Genomic DNA, 27,012 nt, shown 5'->3' on the forward strand with positions numbered 1-27,012 from the left:
TTGAGCCATTTGTTCAATTCTAATCGTAATAAGAGTGTCCATGGAAACCCACCGATCAGCTCTCTGCTTGGGTGTGGCCATAACGAACAAAGAAGCAACACTATTTTTGTGAAACTTCTAAAAAATAAAGATGACCAACTCTCATTTAAAGTTAACCTCGGTCATGTTCCTCTAGATGGTAAAAATTACTTACTCGGCCAATTGTTTGATTGCACCCAGTGTTGCATCAATATTAGCAAATACTGGTATCACCACTTCCCTGGTTCTCACAATGGTGAAGCCAGTTCATGGTGTGCATTGTAGCCTCCATTATTGTTATAGTCAATTAACACATTACAGGATTATTGAGGGGAGGGATATAATTTAATTTGCTGTTGAACTTTACGCCATAATCAAGGACTGTACCTTTAATTTTGTATTTTATTACAAAAACATCTAGTCAAACTATGACTTCTGTTGTGACAGATGTGGTTCTAAATAATGTATCTAAATAAGAGACAACAAAGATGCTGGAAATAAAAAATATTTTTGTATCAAAACCCTAAGTTTTAAAAGGCATGAATGGTCATTTAGGATCTGGTTTTAAACAACTGATGTTTCAGCCTACATCACGATACAGACTACAAAAATTGCATTTTATCACCATGTTTATCAAAGAAAGCAGAATTGTTTATCATTTGCCATCCCATGAAGTAAGCAAGGATAAATATTACACCAGTACATCCAGAACCTTTAGTTTCTTCTGGAAATTCAAAAAGTATTAATTCTAGAATTAAAAATGAACTATTGCTATTTTCTCAAAACAGCCAGATAGTTCACTGTTCATCTTGTGTAGCAACATTCTTCTGCAGCTCCTGAATGACAGCTGAAATAAAACGAAGATATTGTGACTACAGATACTATTGATAAACGATTTGCCCTACTTAGTACTTAGTGCAATGGGTTGGGAACCAAAACATTAGAATCAAGTAGAAAGAATCAAAACCGAGACTGGTCACCGTGTTCAGGAATAATTTTTTATAAAAATTTAATATATATAAAAATTTGAGTTCTGCCTATTAGATTTGCATTCCCTTGTGAAACAATGCAAATGGGATACATGCTATGCAAATGAGACAACTGGACTGTTGTCAGCAAAAAACACCATTTTGATGCTGTTATGCTGAATATTTAATTATTCATTAATGCAGAAAAAAATGATTACCTTGAATGATTTCATCCTTTATTTTCTGCAGTTCTTTGCGCATTTCCTCAAGGATGTCCTAAATACACAGAAATCAGAGTGACTGGAATACAATTTCATTAATTTCATCTATTGCTCAGACAAAGAAATTCAGAAACCAAAATGGAAACCAAAATAATAATATATCTGTTTCTGAAAGACTAGGGCTGCTAAAACTTAGTATCCATTAATTCATGCATAATATGCCTACTTACCTCTTTAAATTTCTCCAACTGAGACTCACTACATGAGCCTACTTCACTGTTGTTGTTTGATGGCTTGATCCTTTTTTGTTGTGTTGTCAGACATTTAAAAGAATAAAGAATTTGCAGTCAATGAATGGTCAAAGAGAATGGTAAATGCTGTCTTTTTTCATGTATTTGTAAGTCTATGGCCCCTATCTGGGACCTGGCGCAAGTTGGCGCAAAGCGGAACACAAAGCTTATTCCTATATCTTACACCCAGTCAGTGCATGGCGGATTTTTTTTAACTTTTATTAAACCTTGAAAATGCTAATCGAGCGCATATGATTGACTGTATGTAGTGTCTACCACACTCAATACTCCAAGCAAAATACACCAGTATAGAGACATATTACTACCTTTATAGCAAAGACAGGATTTCTGTTATCTGTTTTTCAGATGTTTCTATTTTAAGGACATGGATTTATCCAATTTGAATTTGAGAGAATTGCATTCTATTAATTACCCCTGATATATAAAATATATGTTAGTTCATACCCTATAAACCTCAATACCCTGCTCCCCCCATAATATATAATATCAAAATGTATAGAATTAAGTTTAATAATTCAGTAGCAATCATTGCCTATGTGCATGCTAATATCAAGAGTACACTGCAAGGCACATAGAGTATGTAAACCCAACCAGCACTTTGTAGCTTAGTTGTTGAGGGCATAGCAGACTGCTCTATCCCCCCAGAGAGCCAGTAAAGAATACCTTGACACCGCTGCAGAGGAAGGGGATGATGGGATGGGGCTGCTGCTCTCCTGAGGTCGAGGGCTGGATGAAGTTCTGTTTGAAAATTAGCATTGAGTGTAATCAGTTCACAGAAGAGTCACAGACCACCTGATTACAAGACAGCATCTTGCTATAACAGGCCAATTCTTACTTTGGCAGAGTAGAAGTCTTCTCCCAGGGTTTTTTGACATCTAAAATAAATGACAAAAAAGATTAGACAATACTAAGTGGAAATATAAGATAAATCAAGTTGAAGCTGGAGAAGTGCAATAACAGATAGTCTGCACATGCAATGTTACGTTAGATGTACAAAATATGACCAGCGCCCAGTCCTGCACATTCTCTCCACAAAAAAAATCACGCTTGTCAATTTGTTTCCATTTACTCCATCCCCTAATTTTATGTATGTAAATTAGTTTCTACATAGTGTGTGTTTGTTTTTATGTGTGCTTCTGTGTGGGTGTGTGGAGTGTGTGTGTGTGTGTGTGTGGGGTAATTGGATGATTATGTGTGTGTGTTTATCTGTCTGTGTGTTTGAGTGCTTGTGTGTGTGTGTGTGCATGCGTGTGTGTGTGTGCTTGCCTGTGTGTGCATGTGCATATGTGCTTGTGCGTGCATGTGCACTGTGTGTTTGCGTGCCTGTGTGTGTGTGCGTGCTTGTGAGTGTGTGCCTGCTTGTGTGTGCATGTGCGTGCGTGCTTGTGCGTGCACGTGTACTGTGTGTGTATGTCTTTATGTGTGTTTGTGTGTGTGCATGCATGTGTGTATGTGTGTAGCTGATATGGCCCCCCTGAACGGAATTACATGAAACTTGGCATTCAGAGGGTGTCATACTTATTCTACACTTTCCACAAATTGCGTGCAGTTTTGAACCTGTCAGCCAAAAATACCAGCGATTACAATGCCTCGTTTTTGCCTTTTCATTTTTAACTAGGTGGCGCTATACCTCAAATGAGTGGATATGGGATGTGTTGATATGGAGACCAACAAGCAAAAACAATTTGGTCATCCTAGGTCTGGCCTACCCTCGTTTGGAAGGCCCGGTGTGGGGGGCCAACGGATCAAAACTAATGGTTCCGTGTCATCCTTGTGGGCTACAAGTTTTGTGCAGCATGGTCTTTCAGTGTCCCAGGAATCGACAGAAATTCACAGAAGAAGAAAAAAAATCTGGAAGAAAAAAAACTCTGACTAAACCTATATGACCGCCGCTTCGCTAGCGCGGTGGTCATGATGAAATGCTTGATATAGCTGAAGTGATTTCTTGGGGTGCAACTTGCAGTCCTTGAGCCTCTCCCCCAAATTTTGGTCCATTGGTACCAATTGAGGGGAATAAGTCTCACAGTGATATTTAGTAAGGTATACAACTCTAGAACTGCATTGGTAGTAGCACTGTAGCTGCTTGGGAGCTCTGGCTGTTGGCTGCAGCAACTCGAGCTAGGTACAACCGATTGTTTTCAGGTTTTGTACCGACAGTACTTGGTGACCTCTAGAAACAGAGATCTATGTGAAAAATCACTGGTATTCTCCTACAACACTAGATAAAGTCAGGTTCAAAATTATTCTTGTTGTTTATCATTTTGGTGACATACTGTATTACACAGACAGGTAAACAAATAGATTGATAGATATAGAGATAGATTAAAAAATAGTCATGGTCACTGAACTCACCAGTTTGGACAGACACTTTTGAAGCTGAGGACTCCTGAGTGCTATTACCCTACAACAGAACAACAAAGTCATCATTAATTTCTATAATTACCCTTAAGGCAACATTATTCTGAAAATGTTTAACTGTAATGATGATATAATAGTATAATTGTATATTATATACTAACATTTGATGTTTATAGTAATATTTACAATAATAATGTAAGTCTACATCAACTGTTATTGCAACTGCGTGCAACTGCAATTGTTCCTTTAGCGAAGTGTATGCTGCAATAATTAAAGGTCAGGGATTTTACACGATTTCAAGCCCATAACATTTTTTTTCACATTCAGCAATCATCTCCTCACGACCGCTAGCTGCCCATTCCGTGAGTACAGTGTAAAAAAACAGTCTCTGTAGGGAGCTCAGGCTCCGAAAACTGGAAACAAACAAAGTGGGGGCAGCCTGTCCCCAAAACAAAAACAAAACCCTGCAAGGAATTTCTCTGGGAATACTGAAGGTAGGGGTGAGCTACCTCTCTGGAGTGTTTCGTTTGGTCCTTGGTTAAAATATAATGTACGTTTTTATGCACAAAAGCGTCTGCTAATGAACGTAAACACAAACACAGACAAACATGAATCCCTGACTGGGCCTTTAACTGACAATGGAGCTGGCTACACCAGAAGTGACAGAAAATGAAACCAATTTATTTTTAGTTGTACACTCCACAAATGCAATGTTCTACTTCCTATCTTGTACTCAATCTTAAGCCCAATTCACACCAAAGATTCGCGACAAGACGAAACCGTTGCAGAAAGGACTTGTAGCGGTGTAAATTAAATGTTGCACATCGTTGCCAGCTGCTACAAACTGTCACAAAGCATTCACCATGTCACAGTTACAAGGTTTAGAACACTTTTACTTTCTATTACTACTACTATTGTGACACCCGCTCAATTAAGTATAGAATGAGTTCATGGATTGACTAGACTTGGGCCAAATTCAGTATTCATGTAAAATATTTTGATCTCATACATTTGAGAATATATGCACTCTTAAAATGAATGTGTTGTATATTTATCTGTAATGCTCTAACTTGAGCACAGCTTTGAGGATCAAAACAAGGCCATTGTGATTAGGTCAGATTGGAGTTCACAGGAACTTACACTTTGAGGATCCACTTTTTGGGGAGTAGGGGCATCAGTAGCTTTTCTCCTTAAAAACACAGGTGAAGGAATAACAGAGACAGGAGGGAGGATTTGTTACTGCAACTCATCACATCTAACAGTTTGTTTAGAGACAGAAGTAGTAAATAATGTGAACAGAAGAACTTGTAGGGAATCAACCGTCTTGCTAGCATGGCACTCATTTCTCCCATGAGTCCTCCACCACCACCGCCGCCACCTCCACCACCACCGCCTCCTGAGCTTCCACTACTTTTGCTGTCTGATGCTTTGGATTCACTTTCCTCCTGCATTATAAAATGATTATCAGGTTTATCACTGCAATCTGTCCGCATGATGTTTCACAGACATGCCAGTACAGTAGTAGAAACAGTGATTAAGTAACTTTTTTCCCCTTATAGCTGCTCTCAGCTGCCAGTGGTCCATCTCCTCACTTCAATTAAACTGAAATGACATCACTTTATATTACATGAAATATGATTATACTGTTGGCTATATGAAAACTGCAAATAGACCGAGTTGGTAAATAGGTGGGCTGTGTGACTGATAAAATTAACATTGGCATTGGAGACTTGATCTAGGATCTGTAGTCAGATTAAGATGCATTTCATCACATTGTGTCCTAACAGCATTTGACACGAAAGAGCAACACCGAAATCGGACAGAGTTCATCTTCAGTTAGAATGTTCTAGCTTACTGCTGGTCAGTCCGAGTACTGTTTGATTCCAGACACACTGTAAATATTAATTTGTAATGCTCCAGAGGAGTGTATAAAGCAAATGCAATATACCCAGTAAACCAGCTCGACAAACCCTAAATGCACAATCAGAGATAACTAGTACTAGAACAGGCGTTATCAACGTTCTTTGTTAATCTAGGTGTTGTGCTTCAGGCTCTATGTACATTCCCATAAAAGGTGCAATGTTGACACAAGATATCATATTGTCACCATGTAGAGGTTTAGACCTGCATTTCAATAGAAAAGAAAGACAAACAAACAAAGAAAAACAAACCATAATCTTTGACAAATGGGTGGGTTCACAATCAAGTTAAATGCCTAGTTTTACATGGCCTAAAATTAAACCTTCATGAAACATCATTATTTATTTATGTGTTTAAGAACCTATAGAGAATAAGGATATATACATGGAGATATCACCTACTGCCCTTACTCTCACTTGTGTCTTATTGCCTAATTGAACGGATCATGAACTTCAGATGAACACACCAGTTTTGACAAGAAAAACAAGAGCATGTGGTCTATAGCAGTTCTTTCTCACCCTAGCTGCTTTACGTAGTTTAGCTCCAGCGAGGGCTTCTGCAAGCCCACCACCACTACCTCCCCCACCTCCACCAGAGGGAGGTGGAGGTGGAGGTGGAGGAGGTGGGCCTGATCCAGGAGGTGGTGGAGGGCCAGGCGGGGCAGGTGGTGCTGCTGTTGATGTTGAAGGTGGAGGTCCGGGTGGTGGAGGAGGTGGAGGAGGTGGAGGAGGTGCTGCAGAAGCAGAGGGGGGAGCAGGAGGTGCTTCTGATGCAGCAGCCTGTCTTTCTCTCTCCAGATTCTCCTTTGCCAGCTGCTCTTGCCTTTGCCTCTCCAGTCTAGTCATACGGAGGCAAACATTCCATTTTTATTACAATTATCTTCATGAAAAAGAGACCAACAAGTGTGCACAGATGTCTTTTCAATTTGAAGAAACTGGGCAGCATATTGCACAGAAGGAAAAGATTTGATCTGTATGTATAGAATGTCTTGGACTGAGCACCTCTTCTGCTCCTCCTGCTCCTCTAGAGAGGGCTCGTTCTGTACAGGCGGTGGCACTGAAAGAATGACACGACAAAACAATAAACAACTTTACAACTAAACAAAAACAGGAAAATAACATAAATGCACTTGTCGAGAATATTTCCTACTTGTGTTTGACTGTCCACTCATTACATCAAGGGCATTCGTCATGCTAGCAGCAAAAAGGGATGCATCCTCTTTAGTGCTGAAGTTGAGACCCCACACTTGGCGAGAATCTCTCCATTGGTGGAAATTGGGTGTTGCCTCGTTGTACTTCTGCCCTTTCAAAACTGGGCAATTCATGACCACCTAAAAGTAGGCAAAATGTATAGTTACACAAATAGCATAGCATCATATAGTGCCATATAAAATAATTTCACATAGCCTGCCTACCCCTACATTATGCATATTTCCTTATCATGAGTGTATCGTCCATAGACTGTATATATATAGAACTATACAGTCTATGGTATCGTCTTATTGAAATTTGCATTCTATCCTTTGAAGTGTTTGTAAATTGAGCCTATAATGGTTATGACCATTTGAATGACTGAGTAACTAGTAACTACGGTCCAAATGATGCCTGAGCTTGCTTTTGTTGCTGTTTTTGGAGCCTTGGCTATCCACAGAGACCGCATTTTTTACAGTGGATTGTGGGTTACGGCAGCTAGCGGATGGTGAGGTGATGTTTGCTGTATGTGACAAAAAATGTTTTAACTTAAAGGTGCTCTAAGCGATGCCACGCGTTTTTTAGGCTAAAAGATTTTATGTCACTTACTGCAAACATCACATAACCAACCGCTAGCTTTCTGTGTCCTGAATACACTGTAAAAAAACGCGATCTCTGTGGACAGCCCAACTATTCCAGCAAATCACAGATGAGATGCGCGTTTAGGAGAGTTTCAATTGCACGGGAGCAGCACGGGAGGGAGGGGGAGGAAGTAGCAAGCTAGCTCTCTGTTTTGTTTGAAAGTCAACAGAAGTGACGTTACCCAGCATCGCTTAGAGCACCTTTAATGGTGGAATAAGGGAAAGAGAATAGTAGCTTAGTCTGCTGATTGAGTAAGAGGTTTGTGATATACAGTACTTTACACAGGCTGTCTAAGCATGGTGGGAAGGACTAAAGTTGATACTGGTAAATTGCAATAAGATTTCCTCTCATGGATGTAGAGTATACACAGCACATACTAGTTTACTTTACTCTCGTTTTATACTGCTCTAGGTAGATTGGAAAATATGAAAACATATTTTGTAGTCCTCGCCAAACACATTGATTACATTTCACAACAACACATACACAATAACAGCATACTGTTATCATACCTGTTGGTCAGCTTGTATTTTGCGACCCACGACTCTGAAGGAGTTGTTGCTGGTATTGTGGTATATGTGTAGCCGGCTAACACTTTGAGCACCTGATCCTGCAGGTATCCATCGTTTGCTGGCATCATCATACATCATAACAGTAGCCCGAGCCTGGCAGATACTGGACTCACTGTCATGAGACACAGACATGGGAAAAGGGCAGATATGATTTAGAAACATATGTCCATGTTTATTGTTTAAACAGATATAAAAATCTGTACCAGATAAAAAATATTTACACATAACATAATAACATAAATAATACTTGATAATGCTGAAATGGATAACCAATGAAACCAGTGATCCTGCTGACTTATCAGACTTCCCATGGTTGGATACAGATTCCAGTTACAGACGTTTCTATGGCCATTTCAAATGTTTCTTCTGCCTTCTCGGGGTCATGAGCACGTAGACAGCATGCCGTTCTACATTACCTATTTAACTGACTGATGCTAAACCACTGCTTTCAGTTCTACAACACTGAACTCCACCATCAGTTTCCAACAACATCTCGATTTAGCAGACCAAGAAACAACACAGATTATTCAAAGAAACCATGTCTGTGTTTTCTATGGAGTGAATCTCAGTGTAAAAGTAAGTGTAGGCAAGACAAAACCTCAGAAGCTAGTACCGGTAATGCTTTCTTGTCTCATATATCTGGTACCCTTACCCGTGGTTGTGTTGCTAAGATGGTAGAGGTCATCAATAGTAGCCCGTTGATTTAAAAAACAACTCAGTTTTTTAGCTTTTGACTGAGGCTTGAAAAAAAAAAAGCACAGGCCTAAGGTATTAGGTATAATAGTTATCAAAAGATGGTTCATCGAACATATTTCTGCATATTTCTGTGCAGAATGGGGTGCAAAGGATAAAGATTTTGTGTGCGAGGCTGTCATGTCTAGTGGAGATGCTCTATGCAGCTCATACTGCGGTCGAATAAAAAAAGAAAAGTTACAGCTTCACCTCAGTTTGCCCTAGCGACTGTCAGAACAAGGTGGGTGCACGCTTTCCCTCAAGCTCAACAAAGAGAACACGTTTCTGAACTAAGAAGGCAACACACCATTGAATGCCCCCATAAAACCAGTTCCTAAAGTCCCTCAAATCTAAGAGTATCAAAGAACAGGAATGTCCAGAGTATACTTATTGTGAATCAGAATTACATGATAAGTGTTGCATTTTGCCATCGGATATTGGGCTTGGAGAGAAATAAAATGAGTTGAATATATTTTAACTAAAATAATAGCCAATAATCATAAGGTTACAATGTGCAGAATGATTTAAATGCTTGAAATGCCTCTTGCTTTAATAGAATACATCAAGCTCAATGCATAGCAGTGGCTGGTGTAAAAATACTCAGACAGTTCATCTAACCGTCTGAGCTGAAGACAGGATGTGCGTGTAAGTGGCTTCCTCTTACCCCTGCAGTGTTAACCCTGAATCTGCTGTGATACTTCCTGTGACAGTACTGACTCTCTGACCACTAGTTTCAGTCACTGTACTTTCTCACAGCTACCAAATAAGGACGGGCCAGTCTTTTAGCTTGTTGTTGCTGTGAAAGCTCAACATGTCAGCACTGGCGTGAATGCGCAATCTGATAGCAGGTAAATTGTAGGCTTAACATTTTGTAACACAGCTCAACAGATGTCAGGGTAAACAGGAAATTGTGGTCCATTGCACACTTCAGGATTGTCAGGGTCATGCAATAGTTTGCTGTTGCATATAGCAAATCGCCATGTTCCCATCCTCATCATTCACCTACATGCACCCCACTAACTAACCAATGTCCAAAGCTGTCACTAATATACCCTTTATCTATCTGTCATTTGCACCTCCCATGTGCAGCAAACCATCTTTCATGTGCATTGCTCATATCTTGCAAAAATGCTCATTTAGCGCTTCTGCTTGCTCATAATATGAGCAATGTACGTAGACGTACACTGGAAATGTGCAGCCTACTGTAAAAGACAAATGGATCGAAAGTGCATTTAATATGTGGAAGTCTGTGATGTTTTGATAAGAGCCTATGGTAAGTAGTTCCCTTTTGCTAAATTAAAAAGGAACTTGACATGCACAACAATGATAGCACTCTTACATTATCACAACTTACTTGCTTTTGGAACATGAACTCTTGTCCTCTATAAGAACCTAGCACACATGTAGCCTATGAGAGGAGGTGTAGCATAATGGCTTTTCTAGACAACCAAATGAAGCTATAACTACATGATATACCAGGAGACTTCTTTACACAGTTAGCTGATCTCAGTTTTATTGATATTTGATATTGTATGGCAATGCAATCACCATAGGTTGGGAGAAAGTGGCCTACATCAAGTCTATAACAATAAATTGTTAATATTTCCTTTGATCCAAATCTGATATAAAACAGATGAGGTACATTTAAGCTCAGTGAAATAATGTATATAACCTGCTATAGACATGGGAAATATTTCAGGTGGTGGTGTTTGGTTTACAATGCAATTTGTAACCTAAATTGTGTCACTTTAATTTAGTCAATTTCTCATTTATTTATAATGAAATGTTGCTGATTGTCAATGGTTTAGGAAACTAATGTATAGGCTACTGCTTGGGCAGAATGCCAATATCCCTCCTCTGTGGTATAGATGAGCTGTCATAGACCTGTCAAAAGTTTTTTTTTTTTTTTTTGTCAAAATTTGCTAACATCTCAATGGGAGAGAAAGCCACTAACTGTCGTCATCCCTAAATCAAAAGTGTCATATTGACGGAAATCAAAACTATAACCATTTTAATTCGAATCAGAATAATTTCGTCTTTTGTCAACTTACCTCATTATGGCGAAGAGGCGAATCTGATTTTCAGATCACGCAGCCAACTTTTTGATGATGAAGTATTCTAGTGAAAAAAGGTTACCAAAAGATCTTTGGGAATTACAAGTTACAGGAGGCTAACACAGCAAACACGTAGCTTAGTCTTCACCGTGTTTAAGTTCACAGAGGCTCGGTAACCCATTTCCTGGGTTGGTGGTGAAGAAGACTTTCTGTAGCCTTGAGAGGGCGATAGAAATGACTTAGCAAATCACGAGAGAGCAACTGTCAGCGACCACCTTCAACTTCTATCCATGTTCAGCAGCATGAAGACACTTTAGCTGAAGGCACTAAAAACAATTAGAATATAGCCTAGCGGTGATAATAGGTCGTGTTAACTCCAAACAGAATCAGAGTCGCAACCAACTAACAAATCAATCAATCAGCCAGGCTTTAATTGCATGTAATAACAACAGTGCAACAAACCACCAGAAATGCATGGGGGTGTTTAGGATAAAGGGGAACTACAGAGACAAATTATGAACACTGAAAGCAAACAACTGAATTAAGTTAAAAAGACAATAACATAATATCAAACAAATAACCTAAATGTATGCTGAACATTAATATCACTAAGGTTAAAATGCTGATATATATATATATATATACCAATTTGGTCTCTACTGATTCATATATATATATATATAAATCAGTAGAGACCAAATTGGTCTTGACAGTGGGTCCTGAAGAAAAACACACAGGAAAGACATCAGCAAAGCCTTACATACAGGCAGTGAGATGAGTACTTCAAACAAAAGCAAAAGGAGTAGGCCCATAGACATAATATACATAGACGCCGCATCGACCGCTACTATATGTTAGTAGCGGTCGATGCGGCGTCTATGTATATTATGTCTATGGGCCTACTCCTTTTGCTTTTGTTTGAAGTACTCATCTCACTGCCTGTAAGGCTTTGCTGATGTCTTTCCTGTGTGTTTTTCTTCAGGACCCACTGTCAAGACCAATGTATCTCCTATACTATACTCCCTACTAGCGCTGACGAGATTTGGAGCCGCCATCTTGAACCGGTCATCCACTCCACTCAGTGTAATCTGTTTGGCCGGTGCAATGAGCTGTCAGCGCACTTAATTAATCATATCTCACTGAATACCGAACAGATTCTCACAGGTTTTTTTTTGCTGCAAAGGTCATACATGTAGCTATGATACAGGACACATGATTTAGCGTATTTTAATATTCATAGTGGGTTTAACAGTAATAGAATATTCTGATATATGATATAAAGTGACCTGACGTCCGATATCAAAACTGGGAACATAATACATGTTTGACAGCATAGACCAAACTAGTTTAATACAAGTTTAATGAGTTAAATATAGTTCACAGTTGACAGAAAAGTTCCATCAACAGCATTATTCATAGAAAGGTTCCATAAACATTTAAGTGAGATCAGTGCCATTCAGACATCTGAGGGGTATTCCAAGTAGGCCTATGTGGTTTAGTGACAAACTTGGGTAAACTGACAGAATAAGTTGTAAACCTCCCAGTAGAAAAGCTGTATGATACAGGAAACATGGTTGTGTGTATTTTAATATTCATAGTGGGCTTAATAGTAATAGAATATTCTGATGTATGATTATAAAGTGATGACATCCAATATAAACATTGGGAACATAACTAATCCATGTTTGACAGCATTGACAGCAGTTTGATACAAGTTTTAATGAGTTAAATTGACAGAAAAAAATCCATTAACATTTTCAGTTCAGTGCCATCAAAAATAAAGTTTGATGAACAGACATTGGTGTGGCATAAATAAAGGAAATGGAGTAACTGGGTTCAATATCAACAGCATTTGTTAGACAAGTTCCATAAATATTGTAAAGTGCAAGTTTGCAGGTTTGTTTCTGATCCTTAAAAAACAGACATTGGTTTGGCATAGTAAGTGTAACAGTTCATCAATTCAAGACAAAAATGTGACTTGTCATTTGTACAGTGTCAATGGGTTCATCAACAGAATCTGTTATTTACAGTTCACAGAAAGGTTTCAGCCCCAATGAAGAGATTAAATAAAAAGGAATTAAGAAACATTTTAGAAACTGCTAAGATCAGCCCCGTTCATTGCAATCAGTAAAGAATCGGGGAGTGTCTTCACAGGCTCAGTGAGACAGAGGCTACGGTCATGCAGTTGGTTCTATGATTTCGACAACTGGTGCATGTAATTTTGTATGTTCCCACCTTGCTAAAATTGCTTGGGTACACTGGCTAAGAAAAAAAGTGCTTCAGACAGCAGGTGGGCAAATAAGATAGCAGTACATGAAACTGGGTAAACTCCATAAAAGAGGACTGAGTCAACCAGATGATGGGAAAATGGGACACAGAGTGGTGAATGCAGGTGATGAAGGTGGAGCTCATAAATCAAATATTCAGTCACAGTGTAGCAGATGCCCTGCAATACTGCAATGAAGAGCTGCACCTTCCTCAGTTCCAGGGATGTGAGGAGACTGTTCAGTTCATTCACAGTCTCCTTGAGCAAGGCAGTTGTTCTGGGGAGACATAAAATAAATAAATGAATAGGAATTTGAGAGGCATCTTATTCTTGTTAGGGTAAATGACATGTGAATAATACAGTGTTGGGCAAGCTACTTCGAAATTGTAGTGAGCTAAACTATCAGTTACTCTGCCATGAATAAAACACTACACAATACTACCACCCAGTCAAATGTATTAGTAACAAACACAGCAGTAGGTTAGTTCTCTACATAGGAAGCTATTTTAAATTGTGCCAATTACACATGACAAGAAAAGTGTAGCTTGTGTGGCTAAGCTACTTGATAAATAAAGAAGTTAAGCTATTGAAAATTTACTTTATTCAGGAAATAGTGAAGCTATGCTACCAACACGCTAAGGCTACAAGTAGCAGCTAGCGATTGCCCAATAGCAGCTAATAGGCTACAGTCTGTGCCACTTGTGTAAAATTCGCCGGCCAAATCTAGTATGATTTATTTCTACAATAGCCTTTTTGTGTCAGTTGTAATCTAAGTCAGTGTTATGGAATATGACTTATCAAGTCTCAGTTCATAGCCGGGTGAACACCGAGTAAACATAGCCTAGCTAGCTGGCTACGATTCTCATACAGTAATATCAAAGATCATTGCTCCTTCTCAACTCTCTGGTAATATTCTATTCACAAAATACAACCAATAGTACGGTAATGTTAAATCTTACTTATGAAAAGTAAATCCCCCGAGCCCTGTTTGCGATGGTCCGCCGATTTGAGCAGGAACATCCTGCACAGGGCTGGCATCTTGTGTCTTCTGCTGCACCGCAACGAGGAGTATGACCGGTCCAAGATGGCGGCCGCATTTCTCGTTTCCAGCAGCCAATGCAGCGTCTATGTATATTATGTCTATGAGTAGGCCTACAAGATACAATACAAGGATACAAGGAAGTTTATTGTCACATGCATATAGTTACTGGAAGTAAGAAATGCAGTGAAATTATGTCTGGTGTCAGCCTATTTGTGCATTAATGGGGGGGGGGGGGGGGGGGTAAAAAGTGCAGTAGAAGAGGGGTTTAGTAGATTAAGTGGCAAGGGCTGCATAAAAAAGGTGGGGGAGGATTGGGATTGGGTGGGGGCACCAACAAGGAGCACCCAAGAGCAACAGGGGCAAGGAAAAACTCCCTTACCAAGGAAGAAACCTTGGGCAGATCCACGGCTCAAGGGGCTAACCCAACTGCCAGGGGTCTTGGTGTGTGTGTTGGGGGGATGACAGGGGAGATGGGATAGTGTGCTGTGTATGTGGGGAGAGGGCAGTGTGCAATATGTGTGTTGGAGAAGCTTCCTCATGAGACAATGTGCTGTGTTGTGTGTGTGTAGTGTGCGTGTGGGTAGGTGGGGGCAGTGTGCTGTAAGTATGTAGAGGATGTGTGTTGGAGAAGATCCTGAAGACAATGTGCTGTGTATGTGGGGTGGGGGGGGGGGGGGGGTGGCAGTGTGCAGCAAGTATGTAGAGGAGGCTTACTGTAGCAAGCAGTGTGCTGTATGTATGTGAAGTGATGACAGTGATGATGTAAGTGTGTGTGTTGGGGGTGGGGGGGGGGGCAGAAAGGCTAGGCAATCAAGGACATGGGTAGATGGAGGAGAAATCAAAAATAATAAATAAAAAGTGTGCAAAATTTGGAGAAAGTCAGATATGTGTGTGTGTGTGTGTGTGTTTTGACGTGTGATGAAATAAGAAAATAAATAAAAGGTCTGTAGCATAGGGAGAGGGATGTAAAAGTGCTAAAAGTCTTGTAGGTGGGTGTGTGTGTGGGTGTGGGGGGGGGGGGGGGGGGGGTCATGAGTGCTGAGGAGTGAATGAGTGCAAAGTCAGTATAGTGTGAGTTCAGAGTTGGGAAATGTTTGAGAGTACTGAGGAGTGAATGTGTGCAAAGTCAGTATAGTGTGAGTTCAGAGTTCGGATGGCCTGGGGATAAAAACTTCTCCTGAGTCTCTCAGTTCTGGCTTTGTGACTACATAGGCGTCTTCTTGATTTCAGCGGTAGGAATAATCCATTGTTAGGATGAGAAGAGTCCTTCAGAATCTTTTGGGCTCTTAGGAGTACTCTTCTGGAATAGATATCTTGTAGAGCAGGGAGTTGAGTTCTTATAGTACGTTCAGCTGAGCGCACTACTCTCTGCAGAGTACTACAATCTCTAACTGTGGAGTTCCCATACCAGGTGATGATGCTACCAGTTAGAACACTCTCAACCGCTGAAGTGTAGAAGGCCTTCATGATGGCTGGAAGGCAAACTACCTCTGGAAACCAGATGGTTTCTACTTCCTACTGCCAAGGACTATATATAACAGGTGATCCAACCAACCCCGACTATATGTGCCAACTAACCCTGTGCCTGGGGCAGGTTGGCACACGTGCACAACACCACTTTAATCATAGAACTCAAAACAAGGGATCATTGGTCCAGCCAGCCCTGGTCTCCCATAATCTGCAGTGCTGTCATGAATACCTAGGGTCTATTTAGGGAAGATAACATGTTCAAACTTTCTTTTGAGACCAAAATTATGTTAATTGTTTTATTGTTTGAGCAAGACCATTGTTTGCATTAGCAATGAATGGCTTATAGTGAAAGCACATAGCACATCAAAAAACAAAATCTATTTTATACCACTGACAATGCTCAAAAAATATAAATACACTTCTGTGGTTGTGTGGTGAGGTCCCTAAGTACAACCGAAATATTGTATGAGTTTTAAAGTGTTCAAAAAGGTTATAACCAAGGCTTTGAACCGGTTCATGGGCCGAAAATGAAAACCTGATAGATTGCTAGGAACAAAAACAAAATCGGAGACTTATTTTTTTATGTTCTGTAACAGAAACGTGTATTTGAAATAATAGTAACCGGTAAATAAAAAAAACGTTATTTTTTTCGTTCAGAAAAATACGAGAAAACGCTAGACGGTCTTTTTACAAACGCCTAATTAAAGGTTAGGATTTTGACTACCACTATTGCGGTATAATGGATAACATAAGATTGCTATGTGGGCGGTCTGAGATCAAATCCTGCCAGGGGAAAATGATGATTTGACATGATTGATGTTTTTTTCTCCAACTTCTGCACAGTTTTAAAAGTTTACAAGTTGTCAGTTTCCTCTGAAACACCATTTCCATCCAAGGAGGGTTCTCAATGTTTTTTTCCTAGGGGACTCCCCTTGGATTGGGTCAGGGCATCAGTGGTGGTGAGGGCCTGGACCAGTTATCAGGAGTTTGTTAGAACTGTTCTGCGCTGTCAGGTATGCCCTCTTTCAGAGGACCTGGACACAGAGGGCACTGCCCAGAGGGGCCATTCCTTCCTGTTCCATTAATCCCTCCACTTCTCCAAAGGATCAAGGTGGAGGGCTAGACGGGGATATTGATGCCTGGACGTCACAACTCCATCTGGTTTCCAGAGGTAGTTTGCCTTACAATAGCAAATCAATTGCCTCTTCCCAGTTCACTTCTGGCTGCCCTCAAAGGCCTGGCTCCTGAGAAATATTATTTATTTATTTTTAATTAATTAATTAATGAATTAATTAATTAATTTAAAGGTGCTCTAAGCGTTGCCACACGTTTTTTTAGGCTAAAACATTTTATGTCACTTACTGCAAACATCACCTAACCAACCGTTAGCTGTCTGTGTCCTGAATCACTGTAAAAAAACGCGATCTCTGTGGACAACCCAGCCTCCAAAAACGGCAACAAAAACAACCTGGGCAAATAAAAACATAACAAACTGTTCCAGCAAATCACAGACGAGATGCACGTTTTGGAGAGTTTCAATTGCACGGGAGCAGCACGAGAGGGAGGGGGAGGAAGTAGCAAGCTAGCTCTCTGTTTTGTTTTGAAAGTCAACAGAAGTGACGTTACCCAGCATCGCTTAGAGCACTTTTAATACAAAAATGTGCTTACTATTCAAGGAGCCAGGGTGGTTTCCATATGCAACATGTTGGGAGCTGCTCTCCAAAGGGCATGACATGTTTCTTCACACATATTGTCATGTTTGCAGTCTTCTTTAGATGCGGCCACATCTACCATCAGGGTATATGCTGCTGCAATATTGGCGTGTTATGAAGGGCTGCAGGGTGTGCGATGTTTTGTGCAACAATGAGACCCTTCTGTGCTTCTTGGTGGTCTTTGTGCTGCATCTTTGGTCTCTTTATTGCTTCATTTGGAAGCACAATTAGCCCCTTGGTTTTGTTGACACTCAGCTGGAGACACTTTGCCTGACACCAGGCAGTCTGCTTCTCCACCTCATCCAAGAAGGCCGTCTCATCATTGTTAGTAATGCCCAGGACTACAGTCACTGACAAAAGTATTGGCACCTCTTTAGAAATGTTGGTTTTTAAGCAAAATAAACACACTTTTGTAGTTTTTTTTTAGTGTGTGTGTGTGTGTGTGTGTATGTACAGATGTGTTTGTGTGTGTATGTGTGTGTGCGTGTGTTTAAGTGTGTGTGTGTGTGTGTGTGTGTTTACATGTAAATGTGTGTGTGTGTGTGATTGTGTGATGCCACACAAATATGTGAGTGAAAGAGAGAAAAACAGGAGTACAGTCAGTAGCTGCAAAGCCACCAAACAAGAAGTGAGGTCATATCTCAGCAACACTTTCATGTTTCCAAACCTAACTTGTTATGTGGACACATGGGTCCATTACAATGACGCACATAAAATGTGGTGGCCTTTGACCTCTAAGGGGCACTGCATTTAGCAAACACATTTTGGCTTTTTGGATGTTGCGTTAATGCAACTCTTGACCTGTGTGCCTGATTTTCAAAACTGAGGTACTGTTGGTGAACCTCGGAAATTCAGTCTATAAAGGCTGCCCTGCAGTGGTTGTGAAATGGAACTCTGAGGAACCCCACGTTACACTACTGTTATAGCTAGGTTATGCAAGGGGTAATGGCCACTGAGGTATTGCAATATACAAATGGAATGAATTGAATGAATTAAGTGGAGGCAAATGACTCCATGTCGTGAAACCGAGCGGTAGGGGATCTAGATGCAGAGATGTCGCAAACTGAGAGGATTTTAACAATCCACTTTTAGATCAATTTTATCCATAAAGTGCCATATGAACTGGCCTCAGAGCCCAGCTTGAACTTAATTCCTGAGGGCAAGCACTAAGCTATCTAGGACCAGAAAAAAACTCTTGAAAAAAAACCTTGACTCATACGCCTATCAGCTGGGTAGAGGGATGAATTAATTCACATTCACACAATTCACATCCAGATAAGTACATTAGCATATACATGCAGTATAAGTACATGATACTTACAAGCTCTAAATGGATACATACAGAGCAGCCTAAGTAAAGAATGCATGATGAACCAGCACTGAAAGTAATAACAGTGAGGGTTGGCGTAGAGCAGTTAGTAATCAAGGATCTTTGGTAGCAGTGTATTGGGTGTGTTCTTAAGTTCACCATTATAAAGATGATTACAGCAATAAATCAGAAAACATTGATGACATTTGTTTGCTATGTTATTATGGCTCATAAGAGGACGCAAATGAGGTGACAATAGTTGGACGGTTGTCAATAATAGTCCAAATAGAAAGATAGAATAGTCCACCAACGTGCATTCCCCTGCTTTGAGCAACACATGCTTGACATGAGCCGGGAAGAACATGAGATGAAGCTGGAGCTCATCAGGGCCCAAGCGCGTCGCGATGAGGAGATGCACACTGAACAGAGGAGAACACTATGAGACAAAAGGAGGCCGTATGGTGCAAAATGCGCTATTATCGAGCACAACAATTTACCATTTTTGTGTGTGTGTGTGTGTGTTCTGCTTCTTTTGTTTGCAGAGTTGTTAACTGCTTGGCTGTGTTTTTTGTTTGCAAAGTTGTTGACTGTTTTTTTGTTTGTTGAAAAATACATTGCACCCAAAATGCCTTGTTGTGTTTGGAGGCACCTTGGCGAAGGTTCGTTTTTCAAATGTGTAGAGCTTAAGTGAGTTTATTTCTTCAGCTGTAGTAGTGAGTTATTACATTGTCATTACCTGAGACAATTAAACTTTCTAGCACAGCCTGGGCGAGATGTGTAACCATATAACCCTGGCCTATACCATGACTAAGTGACTAAGTTTCGTCTTGAAAACCGACAACTTCATGCATATTACTTTCTGCACCAAATATGACAATATGGATAATTCACATTTGTTCATATATGCATAGCCTGAAAAGCAATATCAAATGAAATTGAGGCGTAAAAAAGTATTATAAAATGGTGGTCAACTGGGTTTTTAATCTTGATAGTCTCTGAAGTAGCCTACAGGAGTTGGGACATTGCTAATTCTCTCTCACAGCTTACTTAAAAAGTACTTTATCACACTAGTCTACATTGGCATATGGTCGTAATTAGCCTATGGTCGTAAGATGATCATTGCAATCATCTTAAGGCCTTGGGTGTGGCCTTTAAATGGTCATTGTGGTAGTAGCAGTCTTTAACAGCCATGGATGCCCTAAACAACACTGTGATGGTGTGCAGACTGCAAGCAGCACACATTATAAGCAGATGGTACAGGCTAGGCTACTTTGTGACCCTTTTAGAAGATACAACGCCGAACAATTCCGACGACGGTACCATCTATCTATCTATCTATCTATAAAGCAAGAAGCTGACCGTTTGTCAGACTGATTTCAAACTTGGCAGGTGTCTTGCTACGGGCATGAGTAAGTGCAGTGCCAAATTTGACGTTGTTTGAATAAGAAATGCAAAAGATATCGTTAAATATATCGGTAAAAGAAGCACACATTGGCTTTCGCCGCTAGTCCCTCCCCCTGCCACACAGCACTGTACTGTAAGCTACCAGTGAGGATAGAAGCAGGGCTTTGGCAGAACTGGATCAGTGTAGGTTACACGGGTAAAAATTAAGCGAGTGCAAGATGACAAGACTCTGCGGATTTTGCAACAACAAGCCAACACAGGTATGCAGTGGCACTTCAAAATGATGTAAAAAATGATGTGCAATAAACGGACATTTCAAATAGCCCAGGCTACTTTGGACTGTCTATAGACTTTGAATAAGCAAATGACAATTCCAACGAACGATATAGTAGAGCGGCTACAAAGGCCAATTTGGCAAGAATCGTGCAAAGTATGATACAAGCATGAAACTTGGTAGGTATGTGCTTATGACCAATACAATCAAATCTACCTGATTGGCCACTTGAAATGGTGGCCATTTTCCAAGATGGCCGCCAAAAAAGACTCCAGAATTTGATTTATTGCATAGAATTGACCTAGCAAATTATGATACAAGCATGAAATTCGACATGTATGTGCTTAAGACCAATACAATCAAATCTACCTGATTGGCCACTTGAAATGGTGGCCATTTTCCAAGATGGCTGCCAAAAAAGACCCTAGAAATTGATTTATTGCACAGAATTGTCAAAGCAAATTATGATGGACGCATGAAATTTGGCATGGATGTGATCAAGACCAATACAATCAAATCCACTTTATTTGCTACTTGAAATGCTGGCCATTTTCCAAGATGGCGTCCAAAAAGACCCGAGAAATTTGCAAATTTCAAATGTGCAAATTGCAAATGTGGTGTAAATAATTGTTCACTCTCCTTAAAGGAAATTCACAATTTCGTCGCCGTTTTAAAAAAAAAAAAAAAAAAAAAAAAAACATAGTCCAGTCCATACAACTTCATTTCAATTTCGAAAGAAATACTGGACTAAAAAAAAGAAATACTGGACTAAAAAAAAAAAAAAACGGCGACGAAATTGTGAATTTCCAGAGCGTGTTACTCCACACTCAGCAATCGACTCCTACGGACTTTCCCCTGAAGCTGGCAGCAAAGATGGCAACATTTCCGGAAAGGTACTGGCTTGATGAAATTCATTCTGGACTCTATCCGACCACATAAAGACCTCGGGATACTTCGGTTTGGCTTTAGGGACCCTCTACTCACTACCACATAACTGTAATGTTGTTTGGAACTGTAGAAGAGGTATAAAAATAGCGTTTTGTAGCGGCGAAATGACATGCCCGTGTCACTTCCAGGCTAAAGAGTTTTGACTAAAAACAGTAACAACAACTTTCTCAAAACACATCCGAATGACATGATTTGGATGTCAACTCAACGTACAGTATGTACTCCCAATCATCCGTAAATTGATCTAAAGTGCATTTTACTCCGGATAATTCCTTTAAATATGTTTCCATAGATGATGAAGTGATACAGATATTAAAAATGTTCCACAATGACAAATAAGCCACTTATGACACACAAATAGCATGGTGATAACATGCTAATAATGCCAGTTCTTAATGTCAATGGAGGGCGTTGCGTGATGCCACCCCCCCAAACAAATAAAATGGTTATGACATGCTAATAATACAATGACACTAATATGCTAATAACGGCAATTCATGGTTTTCTCGATGTTGCTGTTAAACAAAAGATGCGTGAACACCAGAAACAACCGCAGCTACCAAGTAGCCAAGGTCGTTGAAGAAGCTTTGTCATGAATTTGCTTTTTTCGCTCTGGACGTGACATTGACATGTTTGATTTAGCTAATCACATAACGGCTCTGGCTTGTCAGCCTGGGACATTCGAAGATAAGAGCATTCCAATTGTTTTTTGCCGAACCGCTCATTGCCATTATATTAGCTGACTTTTAATTGCTAAATCGCTTAATCGCTCTGGTCGCCCAGATTGGTTCGCTCCCGGCGAATTCACTTTGGTCGCTTTATTCGCCGACCCTCCATAGACAAATAATAACTTCCGTCTTTCCGGCCGCATAGGTCGCTTTTGGTTTTACATGCAAATAACAGCGGTAACAGTTATTAACGACAAATAAGCCCCTTAACACACTGATAACATGGTGATAACATGCTAATAATGACAATTCTTGATGTCAATGGAGGGTGGTGCGTGATGCGATACCATTGTGGTAATAATATGCTAATAACGGTAATTTTAGATTTTCTCGATATGGGCGTTTAAAAACACTAATAACGTGCTAATGGTACTAATATGGTAATAATGTGCCGCTCACTATAATTTGTGCTCTCTGCAACTGTCCCCACATTTACCCCAGAGTTAGAGAACAAGGCAACCAGAGTGAATCAATCAGCAGTGGTCCAATGTCGCTGTAAGTGGCTAAAATTAATTCCAAATAACCTCAGTGGCTGGTTTAATTCAGATAGTTTTGGTCTAAATATTGTAAGGATTTCGAGAGTGATATACAGTACATATACTGTCAGGAACTCACTAAGTGTTCATGCAAAAAAGGTTGCACCCATAGATGCAAGTGCTTCCGTTTGGGGCTTTTGTGCACAGCACTATGTGGTTGCACATGTGAATAGTAGATGTAGAGCACTCTTACAGTGACTCAATTAATTCCAAAGGGTGAAATGTTGATGGTGTTTTCTTAAAAACACAATTGAAAAATTGCTCACATTTGCTGTGAAATGGACTGTTATTTTTTCCATGCTGAGATACTTACTGCCATATTGTTCTTCTTGGCATCCGAGTTCTTTGCCTTGTTACAGTTAACAAAAAAACCTGTTTTCGCCTACTCTGGTTGTACAGTCATATTTTAGATAGGCAAGTTGGTGCACGACTCTGTCAGTCCTGATGCTGTTGCATACGCTCTCTTCTATTGTCCCTCAGTGAGATTTCTAAGATTAATTTAGCTCTTCCAGGGTTTGTAGTCTTTGTACATAGTTCATTTGTGAAACACTGAATCTCAGTTATATGCCTTTTTGCTTGATTTTTGCTTGATTGAATTTCCAATGACTTCATCATAGAAGGAAACAGAAATGTAGTGAATGTTAACATTGATTTGGGCCACATCTGCTAAATTAATTGCAATTAATGAAGTTCTAGTGTCTTATTTGGTGGCCATCTTTAAAAATGGCTGCCATATTACATTTTCAAGTTGCAAATGAGGTGGATTTGATTATATTGCTCTTTAGCACAAACACACAAAATTACATACTTGTATTATCATTTTCTTGCTCACTTCTAGGCTAAATTCAGTCTTTTGGTGGCCATATTGTAAAATGGCTTCCATTTCAAGTGGCGAGTCAGGTAGATTTGATTGTTTTGTTTTTCATGCCAAAATTCATGCTTGTATAATAACTTGCTTGATCAATTCTGTGGAACAAATCCATTTCTATGGTATTTTTTGGGGGCCATCTTGGAAAATGGCCGTCATTTAAACTGGAAAATCAGTTAGAATGTATTGTGTTGGTCTTAAGCACATACCTGCCAAATTTCATGGCTGTATCATAATTTCCTTTGTCAAATCTGTACAACAAATCAATTTGAGTTTTTCATGGTGGCCATTTTGGAAAATGGCCGCCATTAAAAATGGCAAATCAGGCAGATTTTATTGTATTGGTCTTGAGCACATACATGCCTAATTTCATGCTTGTATCATAATATCTTTGGTCAATTCTGAACAATAAATCAATTTCTGGGGTCTTTTTTGGCGGCCATCTTGGAAAATGGCCGCCATTTCAAGTGGCCAATCAGGTAGATTTGACTGTATTGGTCTTGAGCACATACTGTACCTGCCGAATTCCACGCTTGTATCATGATTTTTCCTGTAGCCGCTCTACTAATAATGGTCCCGAATTAAAGAACGTCTCAGAATGCCACACATGCCAAGCATAACCAGCGACAAGCAACGAGTGGCAGACAGAGTTTGATATCACTTATAGGCCACCAGAGACTGTTTTTGAGTCACACCGTTGCAAATTTCATATGATGCATCATTCCACAAAATGGTTTGTTTTCTCTATCATCAAGTTATTCAATAGGCTAAACATATAACCTTGACTCAAAACAGCTGTTAGGATTATGTAATTTTGATTTGTAAAAAATGTCACATGCAGCCATGCTTAAATTCTGCTCACTTCACATTTATTATATTATTATATTATTTGTAGGCCTATTCATTATTGAATGCTTACCTGGAATTATGTTTTTCCCTATCATCCTATTTTTAAAGCAGGCCTACCTGCAGGCATGTATTTGGGCTACAGGAATAGCATGTTTGAACGGGCACTGCAATAGTCTGTTGGCATATCAACTTGGGTCAAGAGGTAGAGGGAACATGCATGTGCCAGTAGCGCACAAAGTTCTCCTGGCCTACTTTGCCACAGGGACAATTCTCCGCTGCTGTGGTGACATGATAATTGTCCATGAGGGCACAGTTTGCCATGTGGTACATAGGGTGGCCCATAGGACTACAGCCCCTGATATTTGGTCTGCCTAAACATAACGAATATACAGTACACTAGGCAAAATGCATTTGTGTGCTGTTTATAATTAAAGGTGCTATAAGCGATGTAATGCGGTTTCTAAGCTAAAACAATTTTGTCATATACAGCTAACATCACCTCACCATCCACTAGCTGCCTGTGCAGTGAATACACTGTAAAAAAACAAAACAAAAAACACAGTCTCCGTGGACAGCCTAGGCTCAAAGAACGGCCACAAAACAACTTGGGCAAACCTTGCCCATAAAAACATAACAAACTGTTCCAGCAAATCACAGACAAGATGCGAGTTTGGGAGAGTTTCAGTTGCATGGGAGGTAGTAGCGAGCTAGCTCTCTGTTTTGTTTGAAGGTCAACAAAAGTGACGTTACCCTGCTTATAGCACCTTTAATGTTACAATTGACTTTAATGCCTGTGAAATGCACATTAATGTGTCAGACAATTTACAATAATAATAATAATAATAATACATTTTATTTGTAGAGCGCTTGTTTCAGTCATGTACTCAAAGCACTGAACATTGTAGGGTAAAAAGGGAGGCAGGCAGGATTAAAAGTAAAAGAATAAAATAGAAAGTAGAATAAAATAAAAATTAGGAGGCACACACAAGTGGCAGTTGGAAGTGTGGAAGGTAATAGACATATGCCAGTACAATTAAAAAGTAAGTAGAGAGCAATATAAAAGGAAATTAAAAGAGGGTCGTTCCAGTCTTCAGAGATCTATAGGTCTCTGCTAAAACCACATCAGTTTCGAGATTAGACTAACATGCACTAAATACGCACTCTAGTGTCTGATATGAATTCCTTGAATTAAATTCCCCATCATTTGAAATCAAGGTCAAACGCAGCAGCAGGTTAAACCACAGGTAGCCTACATATGACACAGCAATGGAGCTTAAGACATCGCGTGAACTCTTGAGTCACCGGCGAGTTTGAAACCGTGTTGAACTCTAAAAAGTGGTTAAGAGACAGAGCAATTGCCCCACCAGAACCACAATAATGAGGAATGTTGCCCAGCAAGAGACAAAGTAAAAAATAAGGGATTAAAAGCAGACCAAGCTCAAAGCAGCTGACAGAAGAGATTGGAAGCAGACAATACACATAAGGTGAGAATATTGGACCAGGTATTATACAGGACGAGACATGGAAGCTGTCTTTAAAGAAGCCCTATGCAACAATTTGAGCAAAAATGACCTTAATCATGCAGGTTGAGAGTCGTTCTGATGGTTCTACAACACTTTTTGGGTCGTTTGGTGGGTGCTTCGTCTCCCCCTAGTGCTTCTCCGCAGAAAAACCGAATATGCAACTTTCTGGTCCCGGACCGAAGAAATCGCTAGCTAGTGGGGGTTTAGCGTAGCAGTTACTTGCTACCAAAGCTGCAGGGGGAGCTATGTTGTGAAAAATGCGAGCCCAAATCAGGCGAAAACCCAGAAACAGCGAAGGAATAACCAGACTTGCATAGGGCTTCTTTAAAGGAAGGTGAAACCAATGGCTTCATCTAATGGTGGTATGGGTGAAGAGCCAGAACCTCACGATTCCTACTATATGTTTGCAATCGAAAATACAATTAATCTCTGCAGCTCTTACTTTTAGCTACAGCATTTAAAATATTTGCCTTATCAAGCATAACCTCGGTTTCTTCCTCCTGTTGAACTATTTTTGGATATTTTCATCTCAATTTCATCCAATATCAGACAAACAGATCATATTCATTGTTCATTGTGATTTTTATATAGCCCACAACATTTTTAGAAAATGTACAGTATAGGCTACTTTGAAACATGAAAACAATTACAGGCTAACTCATTTGCAAGGTCCAAGTTTGATATACCTGTTTGAAACAGTACAAACAATGCAATGGGTTGTTCAAGTTTGTTTTTGCGCTATTTAAGAATAAGTTAGGCACATACTTTTTAATTTCCCATATATAAACACTACATTACCAAAAGTATTGGGTCTCCTGCATTGACTTACATATGAATTTAAGTGACATCCCATTCTTAATCCATAGGGTTTAATATGACGTCGGCCCACCCTTTGCAGCTATAGCAGTTTCAACTCTTCTGGGAAGGCTTTCCACAAGGTTTAAGAGTGTGTTTATGGTTATGATAATACCATATCGGGGGCCCAGAATTGTTGTGTCAGAGGGCCCACAGTTTCTAGCAGCTGATCAGTCATCACCAGTGTTGATACTTATTGACTTAGCCTAAGTGCAGCCTTTGACACTGACATTGATCATATA

The 27,012-nt window shown here is 39.9% G+C and overlaps 1 protein-coding gene across 1 annotated transcript; it reads right to left on the reverse strand.

Moving 5' to 3' along the window:
* Positions 1–341: 341 nt before the first annotated feature.
* LOC121708592 (vasodilator-stimulated phosphoprotein-like) lies at positions 342–11,250 on the reverse strand. Its single transcript, XM_042091362.1, has 13 exons — positions 10,984–11,250; positions 8,141–8,312; positions 6,946–7,126; positions 6,798–6,852; positions 6,315–6,633; positions 5,197–5,321; positions 5,017–5,065; positions 3,871–3,919; positions 2,354–2,393; positions 2,182–2,256; positions 1,438–1,507; positions 1,205–1,262; positions 342–865 (listed from the first exon to the last, which is right to left on the reverse strand). Exons 1-13 carry the CDS (start codon positions 10,986–10,988, stop codon positions 816–818), a joined length of 1,248 nt encoding a protein of 415 aa, XP_041947296.1. The 5' UTR covers positions 10,989–11,250; the 3' UTR covers positions 342–815.
* Between the last annotated feature and the right edge of the window lie 15,762 nt (positions 11,251–27,012).

This window comes from Alosa sapidissima, chromosome 5 (assembly GCF_018492685.1).
Source record: "Alosa sapidissima isolate fAloSap1 chromosome 5, fAloSap1.pri, whole genome shotgun sequence".
Classification (NCBI taxonomy): domain Eukaryota; kingdom Metazoa; phylum Chordata; class Actinopteri; order Clupeiformes; family Clupeidae; genus Alosa; species Alosa sapidissima.

Bases quoted from the DNA above. Each gene is read 5' to 3' on its own strand.
- LOC121708592 (XM_042091362.1), bottom strand. The intron at 7,127-8,140 runs GTATGATAACAG...GCCTACTTTTAG, and splicing joins AAATACAAGCTGACCAACAG to GTGGTCATGAATTGCCCAGT. The intron at 1,263-1,437 runs GTAAGTAGGCAT...CTGTGTATTTAG, and splicing joins AGTTGGAGAAATTTAAAGAG to GACATCCTTGAGGAAATGCG.